General features: G+C 29.2%; 2 protein-coding genes across 2 annotated transcripts; one reads left to right on the top strand and one right to left on the bottom strand.

The window, feature by feature from the left end:
- Positions 1-4939: 4939 nt before the first annotated feature.
- LOC125843716 (uncharacterized) lies at positions 4940-5837 on the bottom strand. Its single transcript, XM_049522897.1, has one exon. It carries the CDS (start codon positions 5735-5737, stop codon positions 5225-5227), a length of 513 nt encoding a protein of 170 aa, XP_049378854.1. The 5' UTR covers positions 5738-5837; the 3' UTR covers positions 4940-5224.
- A 9016-nt stretch (positions 5838-14853) lies between these two features.
- Positions 14854-15619, top strand: LOC125843717 (60S ribosomal protein L12). The gene has a single exon (XM_049522899.1). The coding sequence runs from the start codon at positions 14923-14925 to the stop codon at positions 15421-15423; it is 501 nt and encodes a 166-aa protein (XP_049378856.1). The 5' UTR covers positions 14854-14922; the 3' UTR covers positions 15424-15619.
- Positions 15620-23332: the final 7713 nt, after the last annotated feature.

Raw genomic sequence — 23332 nt, 5'->3', positions numbered from 1 at the left:
TAACATTCTCCCAAAAAGTGAGAATTTATATGATCTTATAATTTACTGATGTTTGAATCAATTTGTCCGCGTTTTGATTAATTTTATGAGGTATCTGTTATTTTCATTAGTATAGTTAAAGGATAACTATGTCCATCAAATCTGAAACGACAAATGAGAAGAAAACCTAGTGGTTTTGCATATGCTAAGATTTGAACTTAGAAAGCTCATGATTCACAATCTATTTTACTTATCACTAGATAGTACCCTTGAATTCTTCATTTGTGACATAAAATACCCTCGTTGTTAGAGAAGTACCTCAAAAATATTCTTCCCGCTAACGATTGTTCTAACTCAAAACGGAAATGGTCAATTTTGCACCTTAATTTAGTCAAAATGTGGCAAGGTCGTCACATTTTCAAATAATTAAGGAGCAAAATTGTTCATTTTCATTTTAAAATGAAATAAAGTTTTGGATATATAAACCAAATAGATGCAAAATATTCAAATTATTTTTGTTCTTTTGAATAAGTGGTGCTAAGAATTTCATGTATCTTTTTATTTTACGATGTTTATACTTAAGTTTACATAAATGTCTTTTCACTAAATGTTTATACATAAATTTACAATATGTATCAAAAGTATTAAATTCAAACTCGTACTTTGAATTCGGGTGTAGACCTAAAGTTGGAAACCAATGCTTTCCCGAATACGATGGGCAAACTCCTTATTTACACATTTCTCTCGCTCCATGGACCAATGCTTGATAGCACCACTTTGCACACATTAGGTTGCTTATTCGAAAATTGTCACTTGTACGTTTTATGCATTTTTTGTGTGTCTTTGACATGATTAGCTAAAATATTAATCGAGCAGCGATTTCTATAGGTTCTTGAGCATATTATATTTAATTAACTAAAAAAATAAGTTAAATTAACTCTTAAGAATGAAAACATGACAAATAATCTGAGACGGAAAAAAAAAAAAAAGGATATTCCCTTATGACTTATAGTATTATGCTCTTTAGATGAGCACATTATGGCACCAATATCTAAGAAAACAGAAAATGGGAAATAAGAGAAGTCATTTTCTCAAAAAAGTCAGTTTCAATTTCCCATACTTTTATTACTATTAATTTAACACATAATGGTTGAGGGGATACGTCGCTGCAAGAATAAATGCAATTTTAAATAAATGAATTGACACATTGGAAGAAGAAAAAGAAAAGAACAAAAAAAAAAAATTGACACTTTGGAATGAAAGAAAAAGAAATTGACAACTTAGGAAAGAAAATTACTTCCTATTGGTGTAGCTTCTTGGTTTCAAACTTGTAACATTGGCATATACAATAACTTGTACTATTGTCATATTCATAGTGACAAGATTACAACCAAAAAAAAATCCCAACCATTTTATATCTGAATTTTATTAATCGGACTAATTCAGATTCAGATAGAATGGACATGTTAAGAAGAAGAGTCACTTGCTATAAAAAAAATATTTTTTCTTTTGATTCAAATTTGAGGTATCTGATCAAAGAGTGGGGAGATCTCAATCATCTCGATCATCTTTGAGAGTCTTATTTGCTTTTGTTTGGCCAAAATAGTCTCAAGATATTTTTACATGATGTAATATTTATGCTTTGAGTTAAGTCTGTAATTTTTTTTTATAAAAGATCTCAGACCATTGAAAAAAAATATACCTTATATATAGGTTCTTTTTCTTCTCACATACAATTTATTTTTTTGTTACCGTCGAAAAAAGAATAAGTCACGTGAGAATTAGCTATTTAGCGTTTAAACAATTGAATTTAGGGTAGCTTGTTGTAGGAGTATAGGTTAAGAAGATTGGTCAAGAAAGCAATTTATTACGATGTCTAACAATTTTTTCTCAAACAAGAAAGTGTGGGTGACCAAAAGTGAGGTCCAATTTCATGATTCATATGTTTGATTGACTGAGCAAATAACTATAATTTCATGCATATTGCAATTTTGCGTAATGCCATTTCAATTTTCACTTAGTTTTGATGGTAAAATGTCATTGAAAATGAAAAAGAATATATATTGTAAATTTGTAATCACACACCAAGGGTGTGACCTAATGTCAATGAAGAGGATATAAACCGTTGAATTATTCAAATTTTATAATAGTTTGAGTTAAATTTGGATGGATTAAAATATTTCTAATAAGTTAATTTGAACTTCATACTTAGCTTAAATCAACTCAATTTAAAGATGAGTTAAATTTTGGACAGGTCAAAGTTTGTTGAGATAATAAGTTAATTTTTTTTAATTACGATCAGACCATTAACTCGATCAAACTTATGAGTTCGACATATCATGTTCGACATATCATGTTCTCATAGGCTAATTTTATCATATTTATTCAGATCCCAACATAGACATAAAAAAAAAAACATTGGCTCTTTTGACTGGGAACAAGTTATGTCATGATTTTATTCAAAACAAACATGAGATAAAGTCATCCTATAATCAATTCTGGATTAGTTATCTCTTATCACTTGTAACCAATTAAACGAGCCCTAACTATTCTATGAATCAACATAGATTTTGGTGGATTGAGTTATTTACGACTTGATACTACCTATATTGATGAAAAATAACAAATATCAATAAAATAAATTAAAATACGCATAATATTGATGAAAAATAACAAATACCAATAAAATAAATTAAAATACGCGTAAACTAATCTAGACATCATCAATATAATTAAACATGCTTAATCATTGATGAGTTTTGATAGACCTAATAAACAAAAGAATAGGTAACTCTAGTGACACATTTAGACATATTGAATTGAATTCTTATAAGCTACTAGTAGCTATCATCTTAATTAATGAAAAGGAAAGGAGGTCTAATCAAAGGTATAAATAAAGTAGTGGTCTTGAGATGAAATTATTTGTTTAATTTAATTTTGGTTCTCATCTATTGGGTATTGCACTTACAATATGGACCCAATTGGACAAACTCATAAATAATGGAAAGCAATATTTGATGAACTTTGATTGGACATTGATCTAGACACCTATGTCTAGTAGTTAGGTACATAATTAGCACTAATTAATACTCTCTTTATTGCAAATTATTCATCGTGATCTTGAAAAGTACTCCTGTAAGGTGTTTATTATCTTCGAAAATAATTAATACAAGATAAGAAAATTAATTTTATCTTTAACTTCTTAACTGATTAATAATTTAAAACAATTAACTTTATAAATACGATAAGCAATTCGAGTAATTTACTTTCTGTTAACTAGTCATATGACTTTGATGATCAACGAAATATGTTGAGAATCATAAAGTATATCAGGTTCAAAATCTATGAAAGAAGGTAAAAAATTAAGAATACTAGATAATCTGTTCAAATTGTAGTGGGTAGGTTTTATCTTTTACTTTTACTGGTGAAAAGTAATCGATAACAAATAAAATTAATCAAGATACGTACACAAGTTGACTTGATCATCACAGTTATATAATAATGTTACCTATTACTAATACTTTCGTTAATATTGGTTATTCTATCCCTAATGCCTATAAGATTATTATGCTCTTGCACCATATTTTTATTACTAGTGAAGGCATATTCAGACTGTTAATTACTTGGTAGGATAATAATGTAATTAAATAATTTCATTAGCATTAATCATTTGGATAACTTAATTAATTTCTTGGGATGTAGTTTTGATAAGATTTATATCTTAATCTAAAATTTCCATGCCTTAAGGCTTAAACTAAGCTTTGATACACTTGATTAGAACCTGATTCGATCAAGATTTAAGAAAAGTAGAAAGGAATCAATAACCCAATGGACAAATAAATTCATAATTTAAAATTTACTATATGTTTTCTAAACTATAATACTAATTGAGTCCATAATTAAATATTTATAAACCACTAAATTCGTGCTGGCATATATGTGACACATAATAAAATATATAATCCTCAACACAAATTGAGTACCGAAATCTAAATTCTATAGGTTAAATTGATATTGATTATATTATAATGAGAGAAGAATTAAAAGCACTGATAAATTCAACGTAAATTATTAGTTTCACTTCTGAACTATTAATAACCTTACAAATATCTATTTGCTTAACTAATTGAATTTAAATACATTTCGATTTTATAAAGGAAAATACACCTCTAATTTCTCATCAAACTTAAGTGTGTTCTATAGACTTTTATTAAGAGTCATGCGCTTTTATACGAGTTTAAGACCATTTGAGATATCATATGGCATATTGAAGATGTATCAATCAAGTAGAATGATATTTTTAAAATTATCATTAATTTAAAAATGAAATTAATAATTTGAGTTAAGTTCACGTTGTTTCACTACTTCTCTCTAAAACCGCAATTAGATATTCTAATTGCTCTATTTTCATCCCCTAAATACGCGTCTTTTGTTGATTAATTCAATCTAATTAAGAAAAAAAATTGAAAAAAAAAAACAAATTGTCATGTGGGTCATATTTAAGAACTAACCAAATCATTAAAACACAAATTGACCTTTTTGGTCACTGAATATTGAAGGAAAATTGCTGTACAACTTCTCTACATGTTCATCAAACTTCGACCATTAAAGTTCGCTCGATATTCATATTTAAGTCGATTAAATATGAATATAAGAATTTTTCATATTCTAGACTCGAAACTGTACCACTTATTTTTGCTTTTGCTAATGACCTCACTGATTATTGACCTAATTTGTCCATTATTCCAATTTCTAAAATCTATAAAATAAAATAAAAATATCATCAAATTCCCACCAAAGCCATTTAAAAACAGAAACTTTTACTTTTTGTTGCATTTACTTTTCAGCGGCCATTCATTTCACAAACTTTTCACTTTCCAACTGATGGAGATAGAAGAAACACACAATAATAATAATAATAATAATAATAATTATAATTAATACAGTATAGTATAATACAAAAGTATTATAATCAGAATCACAAAAACTCAAAAATAATAATAATTATTTTTTTTTTCGAATTGATTTCCTCTCAAAATTTCGAAAAAAAAACGTTAGAATTACAATGCATCTGTAACTCAGTAACCGCTTCACCATCTCAAAAATTAGGTAGAAAAAAAAACAAAAAAAAAAGAAAAAGGAAAATTCGAGAGTTTTGAGATTGTTGAACCAAAAAAAAAAAGTAGGTAGTAATTTGAAATCCTCACTGTTAGATCGATCGATCGATCGGTTGAATACTCGAATTTTAATCCTCGAATCCAGTTTTCTCGAAAATTGCATTTCTGACTCTACTCAGATCTCTACCTTTAAGAGTCCTTCCAACTCCTTCATGAACCGAAAACGAAGCGATTCTCGTTCTCGCAAACTGCCTCGCTAAAAACTCATGCGGCGGAATCCGATTCTCACCATCATCATCGTCTTCTCCATCATCATCGCTATCTCTTCTCCGATTCTCTCTATACTCATCCTTCAGTATCTTCGACCAATCCGGCACGTTCACCGGCATAGAAGACGCCGCCGCTGCTGCTTTCACCGTTACTCCGGTACTGTTCCGATCACTTTTCGCAATAGACTGCTTTCTAGAAATCCTCGTATTCGTTTTCCGAAACTCCGGCGACGATGACCTCGCCGTCGCCGGTGAGTTCCATACGTCTGATTCATCCAGCTCGAACATCGTATCGGAAGTTACTGAAACATTCCGATCACTTGAAAGGAACCGGTAGTTCGATCTAGCGAAATAGCTCTTCGAAGCCGCCATTGATTTTTTTTTTTTTCTCTGAATATTTTTTCTTCAGTTCATATGTACTGCGTGAAGAAAAAATAAATTGTTTTTTTTTTTCTTTTTCTCTCTTTCTTATTTTTGGGTTAAAAGAAGTTTTGATGTTTGCTTTATATAGAGGATTTATGGATAAGGCTTTTATGCATAAAGTCTAAATTGTCCTTCCTTTTTTTCTTTCTTTTTATTTTATATTTTTTTTCTCTGCAACTTCTTTTTAGATGAAATGACAGTTGTGTCCTTCTGAATATTTGAAAAATTGGAAGTACTAATGGTCCACCTTAATTATACTTCTGACATAGTAGGTAATTAAGAAAGAAGTGATTAAAAATTAAATATTGTTGGACTTTAGGGGAGAAAAGGTCATAAGTGTTAGTAATAAATTATAATAATGATTTACGAATCACTTTTTTTTTAATCGAATGTCTACTAGGATAAAGTTAAATGACAATCCTTTCAAATTCAAAATATGAAATTAAAAATTATATTAAAAAATATATATTTTTTTCTTTCTATTAATTATAAAATTAACAAATCCAATGCATTTTTACAATGAAAATTTAAGAAAATTAATGTATACACAATTTTGTTTTGACTTTTATTTTTTATAAAAATCATTAACTGAAGCTAAAGAAAATTACAAATTAGCAAAAATATATAATTAACAAGATTACTAGAGCAAAGAAAAATAACATGTCATATTAAAATCAAAAAATAAAATAATGAAAAAAAATGATATGATTAATTTATTTACACAATAGTATACTATTAGAGTATTCAAGATAAATATTTTATTAAATGTCAAATATTCGATTGGTACAATCATAAATTTGAGTATTTAAATTTGTTGATAAGATCGAGAGGTAGTAAATGTATTAAGCCCTAAAATTAAAATGTAAGAAATAAATCACTCTTTAATTGTGACTGCGATCAGTACGATAACTTTAACAACCAAAGACACGCGTCGAGTTATTAAAAAAAGAACTTTATTAAAGATAACGACAAAAAGTGAAAGCAAAAGGGCATTTTGGGAACAACGCTTTGTCTCTTAGTGCGTAAATAAAGAAAAAAAAAACGCAACAAAAGAGAAACTTTTAAAAGAGTTTTGTCGCGACTCGTAGCTGTATATTTGGGTCCGGTTCGGGCATAACTCACCGAAAATTGAATTATTAGATCAAATCGAATTATCGAATCAAAATTTAAAATTTCATATTTTTTTATCTTGAAAAATATGGAATTGAATGTCAAACATTTTATTCAAGTATGAAGGAGACTCTCTTTTTTCCATCTAATGTTCAATATCTTCATTGAAAATTGATAAAATTTGAATTTTTGTTGAGTAAAATGTTTTTTAACAAAGACGATTCTATAATCAAGAAAATTCAAATATGAAACATTTAATAAATGATGAATTAGTATTTATCACTCTATCACGATCCTTGTTGGTCGAGGGGAGAATTTTTTTTTGTTCTCATATAATGTTTGATATCTTCACTGAAGTTTGATAAAATTTAAATTTTTGTAGGGTAAAATGTTTTTTAACAAAGACGATTTCATAATCAAGGAAATTTGAATATGAAATATTTAATAAATGATGAATGAGTATTTATCACTATATCACGATCGTGGTTGGTCGAGGGAAGATTCACCTGGTGTTGGTCCCTAGTTAAGATATGTTGGTATTACCGAACACGTGTCCCTGATTATCTGGCAGATGGCCACGTGGCGTGATGAAACCTCAATAAGCTGTAGGGGTGTGGGGGCACGTGAAGTGGGACCCACTAAGCTTGTTTGGATTGAGTGTAGAGTTTCTGTGCCAGCGCACTCTTGGTTTGCTTCTGTCCTATAATTATTTTTTTCGGAGAAATACAATTATTAATAAAATTAATTTTTATTTTTATGATTAAAAGTGCTGATTTGGTCGAATTCATAAATTTTAGTTTAAAATAAAAACACGTAATTTAGGTTAGAACACAATGAATTAAGGGGAAAAAGCTTATAATATGTTATTGAAGTTTGAGAAAAAAGTTTATCTATGTTCACTGATAAAAGTTTGGTTCAATATCTATGTCATTTTCATTTGAGAAATGACTCATGTATATCATTATTTGATGATGAAAAATGATTCTGATTTTGCAAAAACATTTTTTACACATGGTCAATTATGATTTGGTCACGTCATTAAATTAAAAAAATAATCACAAAAAGGTTCAAATATGTCATCGACCTTTGAGAAAAGGCTCATCTATGTTATCCGTTAAAAGTTTAGCCCATCTATGTCATTTCAGTTAACAAATAATGACATGTTGTGCCTTTTCTCAAACAAAAATGGTATAGATGAGCCACACTCAAAGTTTAATGAAATATTTGAGTCTTTCCTTATAACTTAATGTGACTTAAATCATGTATTCGTGCTTCATTTTTATGTAAGACTACGTATACGTTATTATTTTCAAACTTCATTTATAAAATCATAGCCAATATATTTTTATCATTGTTGTAGTTTTAGTTCATTTGTACCAACTTTATAGTGTGGAGTACATTTATGACCCTTTAATTTTGGTGATAAATTTCATATATATATATAGAACTATCGCACATTTTGATTGAGCACATAAACAACAATTTCTGATTCAAATTTTGATAAAAACTCTATGTGAGTTTTCGATTATCCTTTATATGTAATGAGTAATCTTCAACGTATTACAATTAATTGTAATTGATGTGCATAATTTAATGATGGGACGCTTAATAATTTTGAATGTTTTATTAGTATTAGCCTAGTTTTGTTGAGTTTGGTTTCAACGTTGAACTGAATGGCATCATGCATTACTTGTGATAAGGATATTTTTTTATTTGAAAAAGCTAACCAAATTTTATTTTAGAATATAATAAAAGGAAGTATAAAGGTGAAGTATTCCTAATGATATTTTATCTTTAAGAATATGCAATATATGCAAAATATCTGCCCATTTGTAAAAAATTTTCAATTTCCCAACACAACTAGCATTTCCTAAAATTAAAAATATCCATTAGGAGGTGACAATTTTAATAATAGTTATTTTTCTAAAAAATATTCTAATAACGAGAATCACGACAATAAATAAAAGATTCTGCGATTATAATATAATTGTTGTTATATTATATTTAACGATAATAATAAATATAAATATTTATTATCAACCGTCTACATAAATAATTTTACCCCAAAGTTGGTCCCTCTTTTTCTTTCTTATTTCACTTTTATTTTTATTATACTTAACTAATACAATTTTATGTAAAAAATCGAATCTTATTCTATATATTGAATTGATTTGAGTTAGAACCCTTCGTATTTTCTTTTCCCAAAAGGAGATCCATTCTTGATTTGTCTTTTTTTTTTTCCAAGCATATATTATGATTATAAATAAACTTTACAACAAAAATATATAATATAGTACAAGCTAATCTTATTTTATTAAACTTTATATTAGATATGTAGTACAAGTGTAGCACTGTTTTATATATATGCCTAATGCCTACCTATAGATTATAGTATATATTATATAGATGCCCGATCCAAGAACCAAAATAATTTAGCTAATAATGATGTTTTTAATAACATTAGAAGGATTCTTGCTCGATGTCTGATGTCTGATTCTCGTATTGAGATTTAAGTAGATTTGAATTTACATATTGTGATATTTATTTCTTGGAGCAACGATTTTAATGAGATCTATTTTCTTTATAGAGTTTCAAATTTGAAACGTCTTATTAAGAACAGATGAATTTAATCATTTCAACACAATCTACGTTGACCCACAAGTAGATAAGCTTTGCTTCACTTTATGAGGCATGTCATTATCTTTAATCACTTTTTTATTAATCACTACAACTAGTTTTTTTATTCTAAATAAAAAACAACTTGTAGACTTGATAGCTTTAGTGACCCTAGCTATTTGTTTAATCATGTTAATTTGGCATTGGTGGGCTCTTTTAGAAGAAAAGTTAATCCCTTTTAATAATAATAATAAAGTTTTTTGTTGATTGTTGTTCCATCAAAAATCAAGATCAAATTAAATCTTTTTGGTTTTATAATTTATTTATTTTTTAAAAAATATTAGATGAGTGAATTGAATATATATTTGAGAAAAACATATTTATGGGAATGGAACATTTCTTGCAATACAAATAATGAGACTAAAGTTATAGTTAGGAGGAAATTAAATTAGCTCATGAAAATATAATTTATATAATATATTTAATTTAAATGAATTTATAATGTATTCATTTATTAATTCAGCATATTTCGAAGCACCAAATTCATCTCATCACTTCTAAGCCGATTGATTTGGACTAAATGTATACCTCAGATTGATCGATGAGTTATTTTGATTCATCATATCTTAGTCCAAGTAATCTTTAGGCTTGTAACAATTTGTTTTTTTTCTTTTTCTTGTGTGTGTGTGGTGGGGTGGGGTGGGGGGGGGGGGTAGCTTCCTTCACTAGATTAACTTGTGGGGATTACGCGTTAGGTCGTCCATGTGATATTCCTTCTATAATAAGAGTTATAAACTTATAATGATTTATTGTTAGGAAACATTTGTTATTTAAATAGATGTAATAATTTAACAATGTCAAATTGAATTTTGCCTTCTCCTAACTTTTCAAGTATTATAACACTATCAAGTTCTAATAATGGATTCAAAATGGGCATTTTTCTGAATATTACGGATTAAAAGAAATTCTCTCTAGAAATACAAATCGAAATTGAACACTTCACCCATTAATGAACAAATTGTGACAAACAAATTTAACTTCGTCAGTCATCCCCAAAATTAAAAAAAAAAAAAAAAAAAATCACACAAATTTTAAAGGTGATATGTTTAATTTTTTAATTTTATATATTAATTTTTACATATAAATGATTTTGAATATGCAGTATCTGTACATTAAAGCATTAAATATAGTTTATTACGAAACAAAATAAATTGAAACTTAAAAATTAAATCAATATTAATACAAATGCCAGAAGTTGCAATAAACTCACGTAAACATTAGGAACTAATCTTACTAAAATTATATAACATAGTTCAATAATTCAAACTACTAAAATTCTATAAACATACAACATAAAAACTAATAGTAAGTAAAAATAACATAATAACCAATCAACTATAAAATATTTCCAAATCAAACAGAAAATTAAAAGACCATGTAAAAATGTCCAACAAATAAAAAGACCATAAATATTGCCTCTTTTTTTCTTTTTTTTTTTCCTTTTTTGCAATCTAGAGGAGTAAGACGTAAATTATGTTAGATATTTATTCAACATAAGAACCAAAATTATTAAGATCTAACTTGTTCATTTTAATGGATTCTAGCTAAAGCTTCCTACCACTTTCATTAAATAGAAAACTTTTTAATGAGTTATTTGTACCTAGTTTTTACGTCAAATTAAATAATTTGATTAGAATAATTTAAAATTAAATATAAACAATCCACCATTTAAATAGTTAGGTGGTAAATGTGTTTAAAAAAATTATACGGCTTAGATTTAATTTATTGAGTGATATATATATATATATATAGATATATATATTGAATGTAAAATATAAATAAATATTTATCGATAATTAAGTAAATCTTGGGATTTTTTATTTATTTTTTTGTTAGACTTTTTACATGCAACAAGTTGGAAGGTGAGAAAAGACAGTATAATGCTTGTGAAATCGTCCTTCTCAAATTAAGGACATTGTATTGGACGTAAGGTTCGAAAGGGACGAATTAAGAATTTCGATTTTACGAAATTTATACATATACATTATTATTATAACTAGACGATTTGTACATGTTAGATATTTACTTAAATTCTCAATCCATCTATAAAGCTTAAGAAAAAATCTAGCGATTCATATAAGCACACAAGTTTCAAGCTCTAAAAAAAGCTAAAATATTAAGGGTCGTTTGGTTATCAGGATGTGACGAACAGAGATATTTTATAAAATTAATTATCTCATATTCTATATGAGATATATAGCTAATCCCACTATTTTAATACAAAACATTCTCTTAATCTAATTAATACTCATCATAACAAATTGCAAGAACAATAATGTTATATTTTGTTCTAAAGTTATTATTCCTTTATCTCACCAATTAAACAACTTTAAGTGTGTAAGTAATTGTAGCTTGCACAACTTGAATACCTAATTAAGGTGTTAGAGTATAATTTAGTGGGATCAATATGCATAATTATTGAAATGACTCACATGCTACTCATCTTAGGAGTAATATACTTCTTATTTATCCAAAAAAAAAAAGTGAAATGAAAGTGATGGGATCTCTGTGATCATTCTCAGAAATTAGCTGTCATATTCAATTGCAATTTGCTGCCCTATAGAAAAAAAAAGACCATTGATAACTATCTCTTTCGTTTTAATTTGTTCGTCTTAAATGACTCATTATGAAGTTTTAAAGCTAATCAGAAAATTAAAATTTTAAGCTAAAGAATATGTATGCAATGTATCAAAATGCCATGTAAAATATTGCACAATAACAATAATAACATATGTAGTAAAATTTCATAAGTGAGGTCTGAAAATGATAGTATGTACGCAAACCTTATCTATAAGAGATGAATAGGTTGTTTTCGAAGAACCCTCTACTCAAAGTGCAACAATTCAAAGTAGTTATCAAAAACAAAATCAATGAACAAGACATGATAACTAATAAGGTAAATAGTGTAGAATATTTAGAAACAGAGTCTTTTTGAAATAATACAAAAGAAAAATAAGTCGAATAAATTAAAACGGAATTAAGTATAATTTTTAGGTCCAGGTTCAATGTGTATTCTGTTAGAATTGATGGAAGGATAAAGTTACTGATCACTGCCATTGCTGATGAAAGGATAAAGAAAACTAGAGTATAGGCTAATGTAATTATATATGTAGGTCAAGGGGTGTTCATTGTTTGGATAAAAATCGATTCAAATCGAAAAATTAAATTAAATCAATTTAATTTGGATTTTGATTTGGTTTGATTTTAGATTGTTAAGAACCGATAGTCATTGGTTTGGTTATGATTTTGTTCGAAAAAAATCAAAGAAATAACCGAATCGAACCGAACCAATAAGTTATATACATAAATTTTATTATTATACATACATAATATATTATATTCATAAATAATTTTAAAGATTTTATGTATGTTTCTTCAAAATTTATTTATAATTTACTTATGAAAGAAAAAATGTTCAAGGTGAGAACGTTTTTCTTATTGATTTCATGTATATGAGTGTATGGAAATTCATTGTGGGACTGAAAATGTCATTGTCTCTTCCTTGTATGCCAAAATAGTGAATTTTGAAGTTTTATTCGGTAAATTCAATGATCCAAAGTTCTGTAATGCCAATCATTATAACTATTTTTTCATTTGAATGGATTGTTTTCACTTTTTTCACGTTTTGAATGAATTGTTTCTTTTATTTTCATGTATGGTTAATAACCAAATAACCGAACCAAACCAAAATCGAAAACCGAAAACAACCAAACCGATAAATGTATATTATATTTGGTTTGATTTGATTTTGATAATTTTAAAATCGATTAAGTTGGTTTGGTTTTGATTTTGACCAATAATCGACCCAAACCAACTCGTGAACACCCCTATGTAGGTGTTTGGCTAATATTTGTTTGAAGTTGATAAATAAAAAAATGCCACAAATTAAAATTGGGTAAAAGCTATTTATAAGTTGAGTTGTACTCGAAAACAAAAAAAATCAAATTCTGAATCTGCTTCTGATATCAAAGTTTGTAAATTTTACATAATTAGATATAATGTTATCTTTGTTTCACTTGTAATTTTTTTTCATGATATCTATTTTAAAACGCACTTATGTTATCTTTGTTTCACTTGTAATTTTTTTTCATGATATCTATTTTAAAACACACTTATGTTATCTTTGTTTCACTTATAACACTTATTTTGGAAATTCCTCGCATGGCTAATTTGAGTTAATTGTATAATCATTCCTACGAATTCGTAGACACCTTTATAAGGTTCAAACTTCATAAATTCTATTTGAGTTTCATTAAGTTACTAAACTTTAATTGCCTGCTAAAATATTGTCATATCGCCTAATTTATTTTAAACTATTAAGATTAGCATATTTTATCAACCTCAAATTAAGATACCAAGTCAATGTGTATCTATATAACAACAATTAACAACCTACTCTATATAGTCTTGGGTAAAATATAAGCTAATTTAATTTTTACCTTCTCTAAAAACATTGTATCTAATAGATCCGTATATCATCATAATTCATAACCAATTATCATCTTGGGTCAAAGAAACTACCTTCCAGATCAGTTGACGAGTGAATTTCGTGCTTGGGTACAAAACTCTAAACAAAAAATTTGATCATTCAAGTTTGATAGTATTTATATACGCTAGGATCCGATCTATATGAACTTATGATGCTCTACTCTTTTCAAGTTCATAATTGGTACTATTGAATCTAGGGAAAATTGTATGATATAACAAACTATTAATTCAAATTAAATGCTATAGCCACAATTTATTTTAGTTGTAATTCGAGGCAAACATCCTCTTTTTTTTGCCATCTGATTCGATATACAATTAGTCATTTTATATGTTTCGGTATAAAATGTATAAAATACGTTTGTGTTTGTATAAAACGAGAGAAAAGTGTATATACAAATGCAAACACATATTTTTTAATCATATATACTTATAATTATACAAATACAAATCATATTATACAAATTACCATGTATAAATGAATTTATACAAAACAGAACAATTTGTATAAAATTGGATGTTTGTAGCGAATTATACAAATCAAAAGTTCATAGCAAACATAAAATTTGCTATGAAGCGCAATTATACAAACTATAGATATAATATACAAATATGATTTTTATATTTGCTCTTGAATCTATAACTCGAATATTGCCATTTACTTTACTACTATATCCAAGGCCCATAAATATTACTAATGGACTTGTAGATAAACCAAAGCCCAAATAATGAAATGTCTGATTACAAGCCCATTAAGCTATGAAAAACCCTAGGTTTATAACTCTAATTTTTCCTCATTTTCATCCAAAAAGTTGTGAAAAAAACCCTAGCACAGCCCCCTTCTCCGTCACAACACTGCCAAAATGCCGCCAAAGTTCGATCCATCTCAGGTCGTCGAAGTTTTCGTCCGAGTTACCGGAGGTGAAGTCGGAGCGGCGAGTTCACTCGCTCCAAAAATCGGTCCACTAGGTCTTTCCCCGAAGAAAATCGGTGAAGACATTGCTAAGGAAACTTCAAAGGACTGGAAGGGTCTCAGAGTTACCGTCAAGCTCACCGTCCAAAATCGTCAAGCTAAGGTATCAGTTGTTCCTTCCGCTGCCGCACTTGTGATCAAGGCTTTGAAGGAACCGGAACGTGATAGGAAGAAGACGAAGAATATCAAGCATAATGGAAATATCTCGCTTGATGATGTTATCGAGATTGCTAAAATTATGCAGTCTAGATCTATGGCTAAGGATTTGAGTGGAACTGTGAAGGAGATTTTAGGCACTTGTGTATCTGTTGGTTGCACGGTTGATGGTAAGGATCCAAAGGATTTGCAGCAAGAGATTTCTGATGGAGATGTCGAGATTCCTGAAAATTGAAGAGCTGAAAACAGGGGAATCGTTCGATTCCGTTTGCAGTAGAAGGTTAAATTCGGAGTTTCTCTCTCAATATAGTAGTTCTTAAATTTGGATTCATGCTGTTTTGTTTTTGATAGAAATGTTATCAGATGATACTTTTCATGATGAAAAAAATGTTGATTTTACTTTGCGTTATTAGAATTTGGATGATCTTCTATATCTTAATATAGCCTGGATTTTGTTAATTTTGTTGCAATGCTTTTCCTGAATGCCGTATTTTCGCAATGTTTTGATGAATTGTAGTCTTCATCAAATGCTGCATACCCTCTGTTTTCAGTGTTGAATACTTGATATGAACCTGCAATGTGAGGGTATCAGTTTTACATGACATATTTACTGCTCTGTTCTGCCTTCCTCCAGCCAGGGTCTTTCTAAAACAACCTCTCTACCTCCATACGGTAGGGTAAATCCACATTTGGGAATACACCGGGCATGGCATTGTTGTTGAGTTATTTGGTTTCCTCATGTCTTTTTATAGCTGTCATGATGTTAAGATTTGCAGTTCATATTCTAGAGATGATACTTTTCTATGCATATCCTATGCCCAAGATTAGTTTTGAACAATCCAAGAGCTTCTATGCATATTAACTTGTGCTGTTTGGTATTCGATTGTCGAATGTAATAATGCCACTCAGTGAGGACATGACATTAGATAGGATGGTATCGAGGTTAGTTGCTCGCGGATTAGAGTAGGAGGTAGTTGGGAGCACTGTTTATGTCTTGGTATACGCCTTAATCATCTTGTTTTTGATATTTGTTATCCATATGATGTTATTGTTCTTTTTATTTGCTTTGTATGGCTTGTCATATTTCTTCGTTCATAAGTATATTCTGATTTGATGCACATGAGTCGATAGTCTTTTGGAAATAACTTCCACAAGGTGGGATAAGAGTTGTATACACTCTAGTTGTTGTACTAATGTAACTTCTCCTCCTGCCTTCGCTTTCCCTGTATCGTCCTGTCAAATATTTTGAAGCCCACTTTTTCCTTCCAAAGCAAAATAATCACGATTGTGCTCGATCTACATCCTACCTAACTTGATTAAGCTTTTCTTCTTACACAGAAGGTTTTTGCTCTCATGTGTGTTTTTCCCTTCGTTCAGTTATAAAGGCTTTATATGACTCTACCTTGGTGATAAGTTCCGCTTTAGTTGGTGTGCAATAAGTGAATTTTGGGATAGGAGGTCTTGTTAGTAGGGGTGTGCATTTGGTTTTTCGGTTCGGTTTTGTGTTATTCGGTTTTTGGTTTTGAAAAAGTTTAACCCAATCCGAACCAAAAAAATTTGGCTCGGTTCAGTTTTTCTCTTTTCGGTTTGGCTATTCGGTTATAACTTATTTCATAACTAATTAATAACATAATTAAAGTTATATTTGCATGCTTAAAAAATAAAAATTTCATATAAGGAAAAGTAATAATATTGAATCTCTTAAATATTCTTTCCATTATAATCACGAGTAAAACATTAAAAACACAATACTATCAATAATTTCAATGAAACTAACTCTAAACTCTAAAGTACTATCACTATTCACTAAACACAAATCGCATCAAGCTAGAACTAGCAATTCAACTCACGTCTTCAATTAAGATCTCTTAAACTTGATGAAAAAACTTTTTAGAAAGAAACAGATAAAAATTTCAAAAGCAAATAGCACACAAATAAAATAAATAGAACTTAACTTACCATATACGTATTTGACTATATGTCAATTATGGATGTATCTTACTGCTCAAATCTGAAAAGATTGCTAAAAGATGTCATCAAACAAGTAACATAAATNTCTCTTTTCGGTTATAACTTATTTCATAACTAATTAATAACATAATCAAAGTTATATTTGCATGCTTAAAAAATAAAAATTTCATATAAGGAAAAGTAATAATATTGAATCTCTTAAATATTCTTTCCATTATAATCACGAGTAAAACATTAAAACACAATATCATCAATAATTTCAATAAAACTAACTCTAAACTCTAAAGTGCTATCACTATTCACTAAACACAAATCGCATCGAGGTAGAACTAGCAATTCAACTCATGTCTTCAATTAAGATCTCTTAAACTTGATGAAAAAACTTTTTAGAAAGAAACAGATAAAAATTTCAAAAGCAAATAGCACACAAATAAAATAAATAGAACTTAACTTACCATATACGTATTTGACTATATGTCAATTATGGATGTATCTTACTGCTCAAATCTGAAAAGATTGCTAAAAGATGTCATCAAACAAGTAACATAAATAAACTCTTTACAATTAAAAAATATTTAAAAACTTAAAATTTTACCATCTTCAAGTTGCTCAAGATAATCTAAATCCTCCTCCAATCTAACAGTTTGAGATTCAGATCGAAGCCAATCTTGAAGACAGATTATAGCTTGCACCAATTTAGGAGTTAATGAACTCCTAAATGAGTCTAGAACACGACCTCCCGTACTAAATGCACTTTCTGATGCAACAGTAGAAATTGGTATTGATAACACATCACGAGCCATATCACCAAGAACATGAATTCTATTTGAATTAATTTTCCACCAAAGCAAAATATTAAAATTATCACTTTCAACTTCAGTTTCTTCAAGAAGATATTTTTCCAATTCTGTCTTACTCATACTTCCACCTTCAACTCTATGTTTCTGGTATTCTAGTTGCCATGCATTTCCATCAATCCATTCAAGAAGTAATAAACTCCATTGATTTCTTGGAAATGAACATTAGATGTGATATATAATGAACCTGAAATTCTTATGGTAAAGAGTATAAAAAGTTTCAAGAAATTCTTTCAAATGTCTCACCTTCATCCAATCACCACTTGTAACTGAACCTACAACCATTCCATCCTCACAAAGATGTGTAAGAAGATAATTCAACAAACCAAAATCAAGGCTACCATACCTTACAAAGGCTTTTTCAAATTGTTGTGCCGTATCCAACATTAAATATGTGGAATTCCATCTAGTAGGAACATCCAAACATAACATTTTCTTACATGCTATCTTTTCAATGTCACAACAATCTTTAAATCTTTTATATCTTGCAACTTGCCTAACACGTTTCACTGACTCACCAACTTCCTTCAAACCATCTTGAACAATTAGATTTATTATATGAGCCATACACCTCACATGAAGGTGTGCACCATCCATCAGATTAGTTCCCCATTTACTCAATTGTTTAGATAGCTCTTTCACTGTGGTATCATTCGAACTAGCATTGTCAACTGTAACAGTAAATACATCCTCTAAACCCCAATCAAGTAAACATTTAGTAATCACATCAGCCATATCATCATCTTTATGACTAGAAATTGGACAAAAAATTAATATTCTTTTATGCAGTTTCCAATCTCTATCAATGAAATGAGCAGTAAGACACATAAAATTTATAGTCCACGTATCAGTTGTAATACAAATTCTTTGGTGGCCTTCTTTAAAGAAAGACTTCAATTTATTTTTCTCTTCACAAAAGAACTCAAAACAATCCCTTGTCACTGTTGTACGAGAAGGAATTCGAAATAAAGGTTGTGCCATTTTCACAAACTGCTTAAAGCCTTCTTTTTCAATCATACTAAAAGGTTGCTCATCTATAATTATCATCCGAGCTAAAGCTTCTTATTAACTCCTGATCAAATTTCCAAGTGTTAACAATTACATCACCATTCTGTCCATCTAACTTTCGTTCAAAGTTTAACAGTGATTGAGTATTATCAACATTATTATGGATATATACCTTACAATGCTTCCTCAGATGAGTAAGCATTAGTGATGTGCCATTGATTGTATCAGCTGCATAATTGTCCCCACAATGCTTACACTTCGCTTTAATGTCTCCATCTTTGTCAATCCATTTTTCAAAATGTTGCCAAACCATTGATCTTGGTTTCATGGATTTTCTTTTTTTTGAAGAATCACTTGAAATAGGAGTCTCGAATATCTCTTCATTTGAAACCGTGGTCCCAACATCATTAGTCTGAACTTCTTGCATCTATGTAAAATGGTAAAAAAAATTTATATAGGTCCCTTGGAGCCTTTTCTGTCCATCATATCCCCAAATACAAATATTGTACAGAGAGAGTTTAAAAATGGTGTCATACATGCTTTATTATTTATTAACTAACAAAATTTGCATATTGTTTTTCACATCTCAATTTAAGAGAAGTAGACTTTAATATATGTTAAAGATATTACTATGAAAACTATTAGAAATCAACTATTAATAAACTTATGCTTATATGATTAATAGATAAGCATAACATAGAAAAATTAAAAAAAAAAACTTACTGGCAGTGATGCACGGAAGCAGCAAGCTAAAAGCAAGAAAAAAGAGCAAACTGCAAAAGTAAAAAAGTTGACTAGTGCCACTAATTCTAGTTTTGCTAATATTTTTTCATGAAAGTGCAAGTAATATATGATATTTATAGTTATAATGTAAAACCTAATGCCTAAAATTTAGTGAAATAGGATGGCAGTAATTTGATATGGGCCTAAATATTACGGTAATACTGAGTTACTAGTACCCTATTGCCTACATAGTAAACCTAATTATTATATGTGTAATTATTAATTTATATATATATATATATATATTATATAATTTGGTTTTTTTTGGTTTTTCGATTTTCATTTTTCTAAATCCGAAACCAAACCAAAAAACCAAACAAAGTAACTTATAAATCCAAAACCAAACCAAAAATCCAAAAAACCAATCCAAATTACAATTCGGTTTGATTTTTTGGTTTAATCCAAATAGTGCACACCCCTACAGTTGTCGGTATGGAACCTATCCGAAGTAAAGGATTGTCATCCTATTGTCAAGTGTTTTAAATCTTGTTTAGAGTCGTGTGATGTTCATGTTTCTGCCCTTATTGTGAAGCAAGTAAATTCTATCACCCTTTATTTAAAGGAGCAGTTCAAGTTCGTTCAGCTTTGAGGATAAATTATGCGGCTGACTTGTCCGTCCATTTATCACTAGTGCAAGAGGTTTCTTGTGTTTTTCCACCCCTAACTTTATATCTATATAATTTTTTGCGAAAATACCACATGAGTGAAACATTTATTATATATGAATATAATGATATAGTTAATGATGATATTGACTGAAAAAGGGCTCAAAGTAATAAACTAATAATGTTGGTTTGTCTTCTTGGCCATTTAATAAGAAGTGTATGTTTAGTAAATGTTATATCTTTTTTTAGAATATCTTGGTGATCAAGTACTTACTTTTTACTTAATTGGCAAAGATTGGACAAAGAATTGGAGCAAATTTGATAGTTTTCTCTATTTACGGGCAAAAACTATATCTTTAAAATGCAAATCACATATTGAAATAAAACTTCAACTTCATCCCATTTGATTTCATATCATGATTGTCACGTGACCAAATTGGGTCTTGGAAAAAAAATTGAGAACATGACTTGTTTTGTGATAGTGAGCATTGAACAAATCTCTTCGGAACCTTTTTTGGCTACTGATTGCCTTTTGAGATAGTGAACAAATCTCTTTTCTTGCTTGTCCGCGCTTGACTAATAAGATTGAAAGAGCCATTGTTATTATTGTAGACGGTAGAGGGCTCTTCGCCTTTTACATATCGCGGAGTATGTAATGTTATTGTAGGTAAATTATCAATTACACACCTAAACTATGTCCTCACTTATTGTGTTGTCAATTTTCGATAATATCTTCCTTTCTTTTGAACAAACTATTAAGGATTAATGACCGTCCAAATATGAAGTGGGGTAGCTTCCTTTTAAGATAATTTGTCTAGGTATTTGGTTCTCCAAGTTCTTCAAACATTATTAAAAGATAGTCTCATCATATTGAGTGTACATACCAACTTTCATGGACAAATGTCACCAAAATACAAGTTACTTCAACTTTAGGATAAATATTCCTTATCTTCAATTTTAAACTCTTTTATATCACCACAAAATTTAATTTCATCATGATTTTTTTTGGGTCATGACTTGAAGAACATTTCTAACATTTTTCATGAGGATCTTTGTGTCTTTCAATCTATTCAAGTTTTAGTGGACAAAGTTACTTAACATCATAGATATATGTTTAATGGAGTAGTTAGAATATGCACAATACCGTCATTGTACAAAAATGAGTATTTACTTTTACTATGTACAACATGTGTTGTGTTTGATTTTTTTTTCTATTAAAAATGTGAGGACTTGTGTGGAGGAATTCTATCGTGCTCTATGCAATTATGGTTATTAATTCTGTAGAATCTATTCAAAGGTTCAAGCTAGATTGTTAGCAAAGTAGATTGTAAGAAGTGAGCTTTACATTTTTGTATTTCTATGAGAAGCTTTGATAAAATCCATAATTTTGATCGGATATGAAATTACCGGTGCTCAATTTAGTGATACTTTCATGGGTATTCTATCATTGATTGTGTAATTGACCAAGGAGTCGTTTGGTAGCTGTTATAGTTATGCATATATTAGAAATGTAGGGATTATTTATAAGTGAATCTATGTATTATTTTATGTAGTTTTTAGCTAGGCATAAATTAGTTATTCTATCTTCTATGTTGGATAAAATAATCTCTCATAACTTATACATGTATTAGTTATGTGGGTTCTTAACGTCACATTAATTTTATATATGAATAGCATATTATCTATCTACCTACCAAATGTCATAAAAGTTACATATTGATACATAAATAACTTATTTCCTATCCAACTACCAAACAAACCCTTAATAGATCTGTTCAACTCTACGTTGCACTACCTGTTCACTAATTATGACGGTTTATCATAGCTTCTTTTCTCCTTCCTTTTGCACTCCTCATAGAGATAAACACCCCCACAAAGGAGGATACAATCGACTGTTTGAATGTTACTTGATTCATAAAGAATCTCTTGAAGTTATACACACCTTCTAAACTAATGCCAATGTCAAGCGTATCACTAAACTTTCAAAAGAAGAGGAGAAATAAGATTAAAATTTAAAGTTGATTGCTTGTAATATATCGATAGTCTCTTCAACTTGTCACCAACGATCAACTAGCTATCATACGTCGGCTTTTGACATTTCAATCAAAGACCCCTTTTCAAAGAAATCGACATGTGTCAGTTGAGACGAGAGAGAGTTGCTCGGATAGTAAGCACCTCTTACTTCCAATCCGAAGGTTGTGAGTTCTAGTCACAAAGGGAGCAAAAAGGGGTGGGAGCTACTAGTGAGGGTAAAAAAAAAAAAAAAGACATGTGTCAGTTGAGTAAACTAATCAATCACAATAAGCCAAGCTTTAGCTTTCTAGTGGGTGCCTATTTGTTTGCTCATTCATTTATGACATTTTCTATACACGTGGAATTACATAAAACCGTCCAAATAGTATTTTCACTTCCAATATTGTCTTTGATATTTTCTCATTCAAGAATCTTCTATTTTCCTCTCCTATTTAAACCCTCAAAAACCTTTTGCTTTTCTTCATCAAACCAATTCCTTCACACTCCAAAGCAATACAACAAACTCTTATTAAAAGTACTTTCTAGATATTTTTAATAATCGTGGGGTTCGAGTCAACTTTCTATCTAAGTAAATAATGTCTACGTTGGTTGAGTTTCATGTCTCTCATGTTTTCCCGTATCATAGTGTGAGAATGGCTAAAAAGACGGTGAATGTGAAGCCATGGATTGAAGTTGCACCAGCACTTGTTATTTTCCCAACTAAGATTTCTCATTCACCAAATCTTGAAACAATCAAAGAAGAAGAAAAAAATGAAGATGACAAAAAAGATAACTCATTTTAGTATTTATTCAAGAATCTCTCTAATGTTTCTTCTTCCCTTTTAAACATCTTTTTTGTAAGGGGAAGAAAGGTATTAGTTGCATTTAGTTGTTAGAGCAATAGTGA

The sequence above is a fragment of the Solanum stenotomum genome, chromosome 11 (genome assembly GCF_019186545.1).
Source record: "Solanum stenotomum isolate F172 chromosome 11, ASM1918654v1, whole genome shotgun sequence".
In the NCBI taxonomy this organism is placed as follows: domain Eukaryota; kingdom Viridiplantae; phylum Streptophyta; class Magnoliopsida; order Solanales; family Solanaceae; genus Solanum; species Solanum stenotomum.
This window is presented reverse-complemented; position numbering and strand designations above follow the sequence as displayed.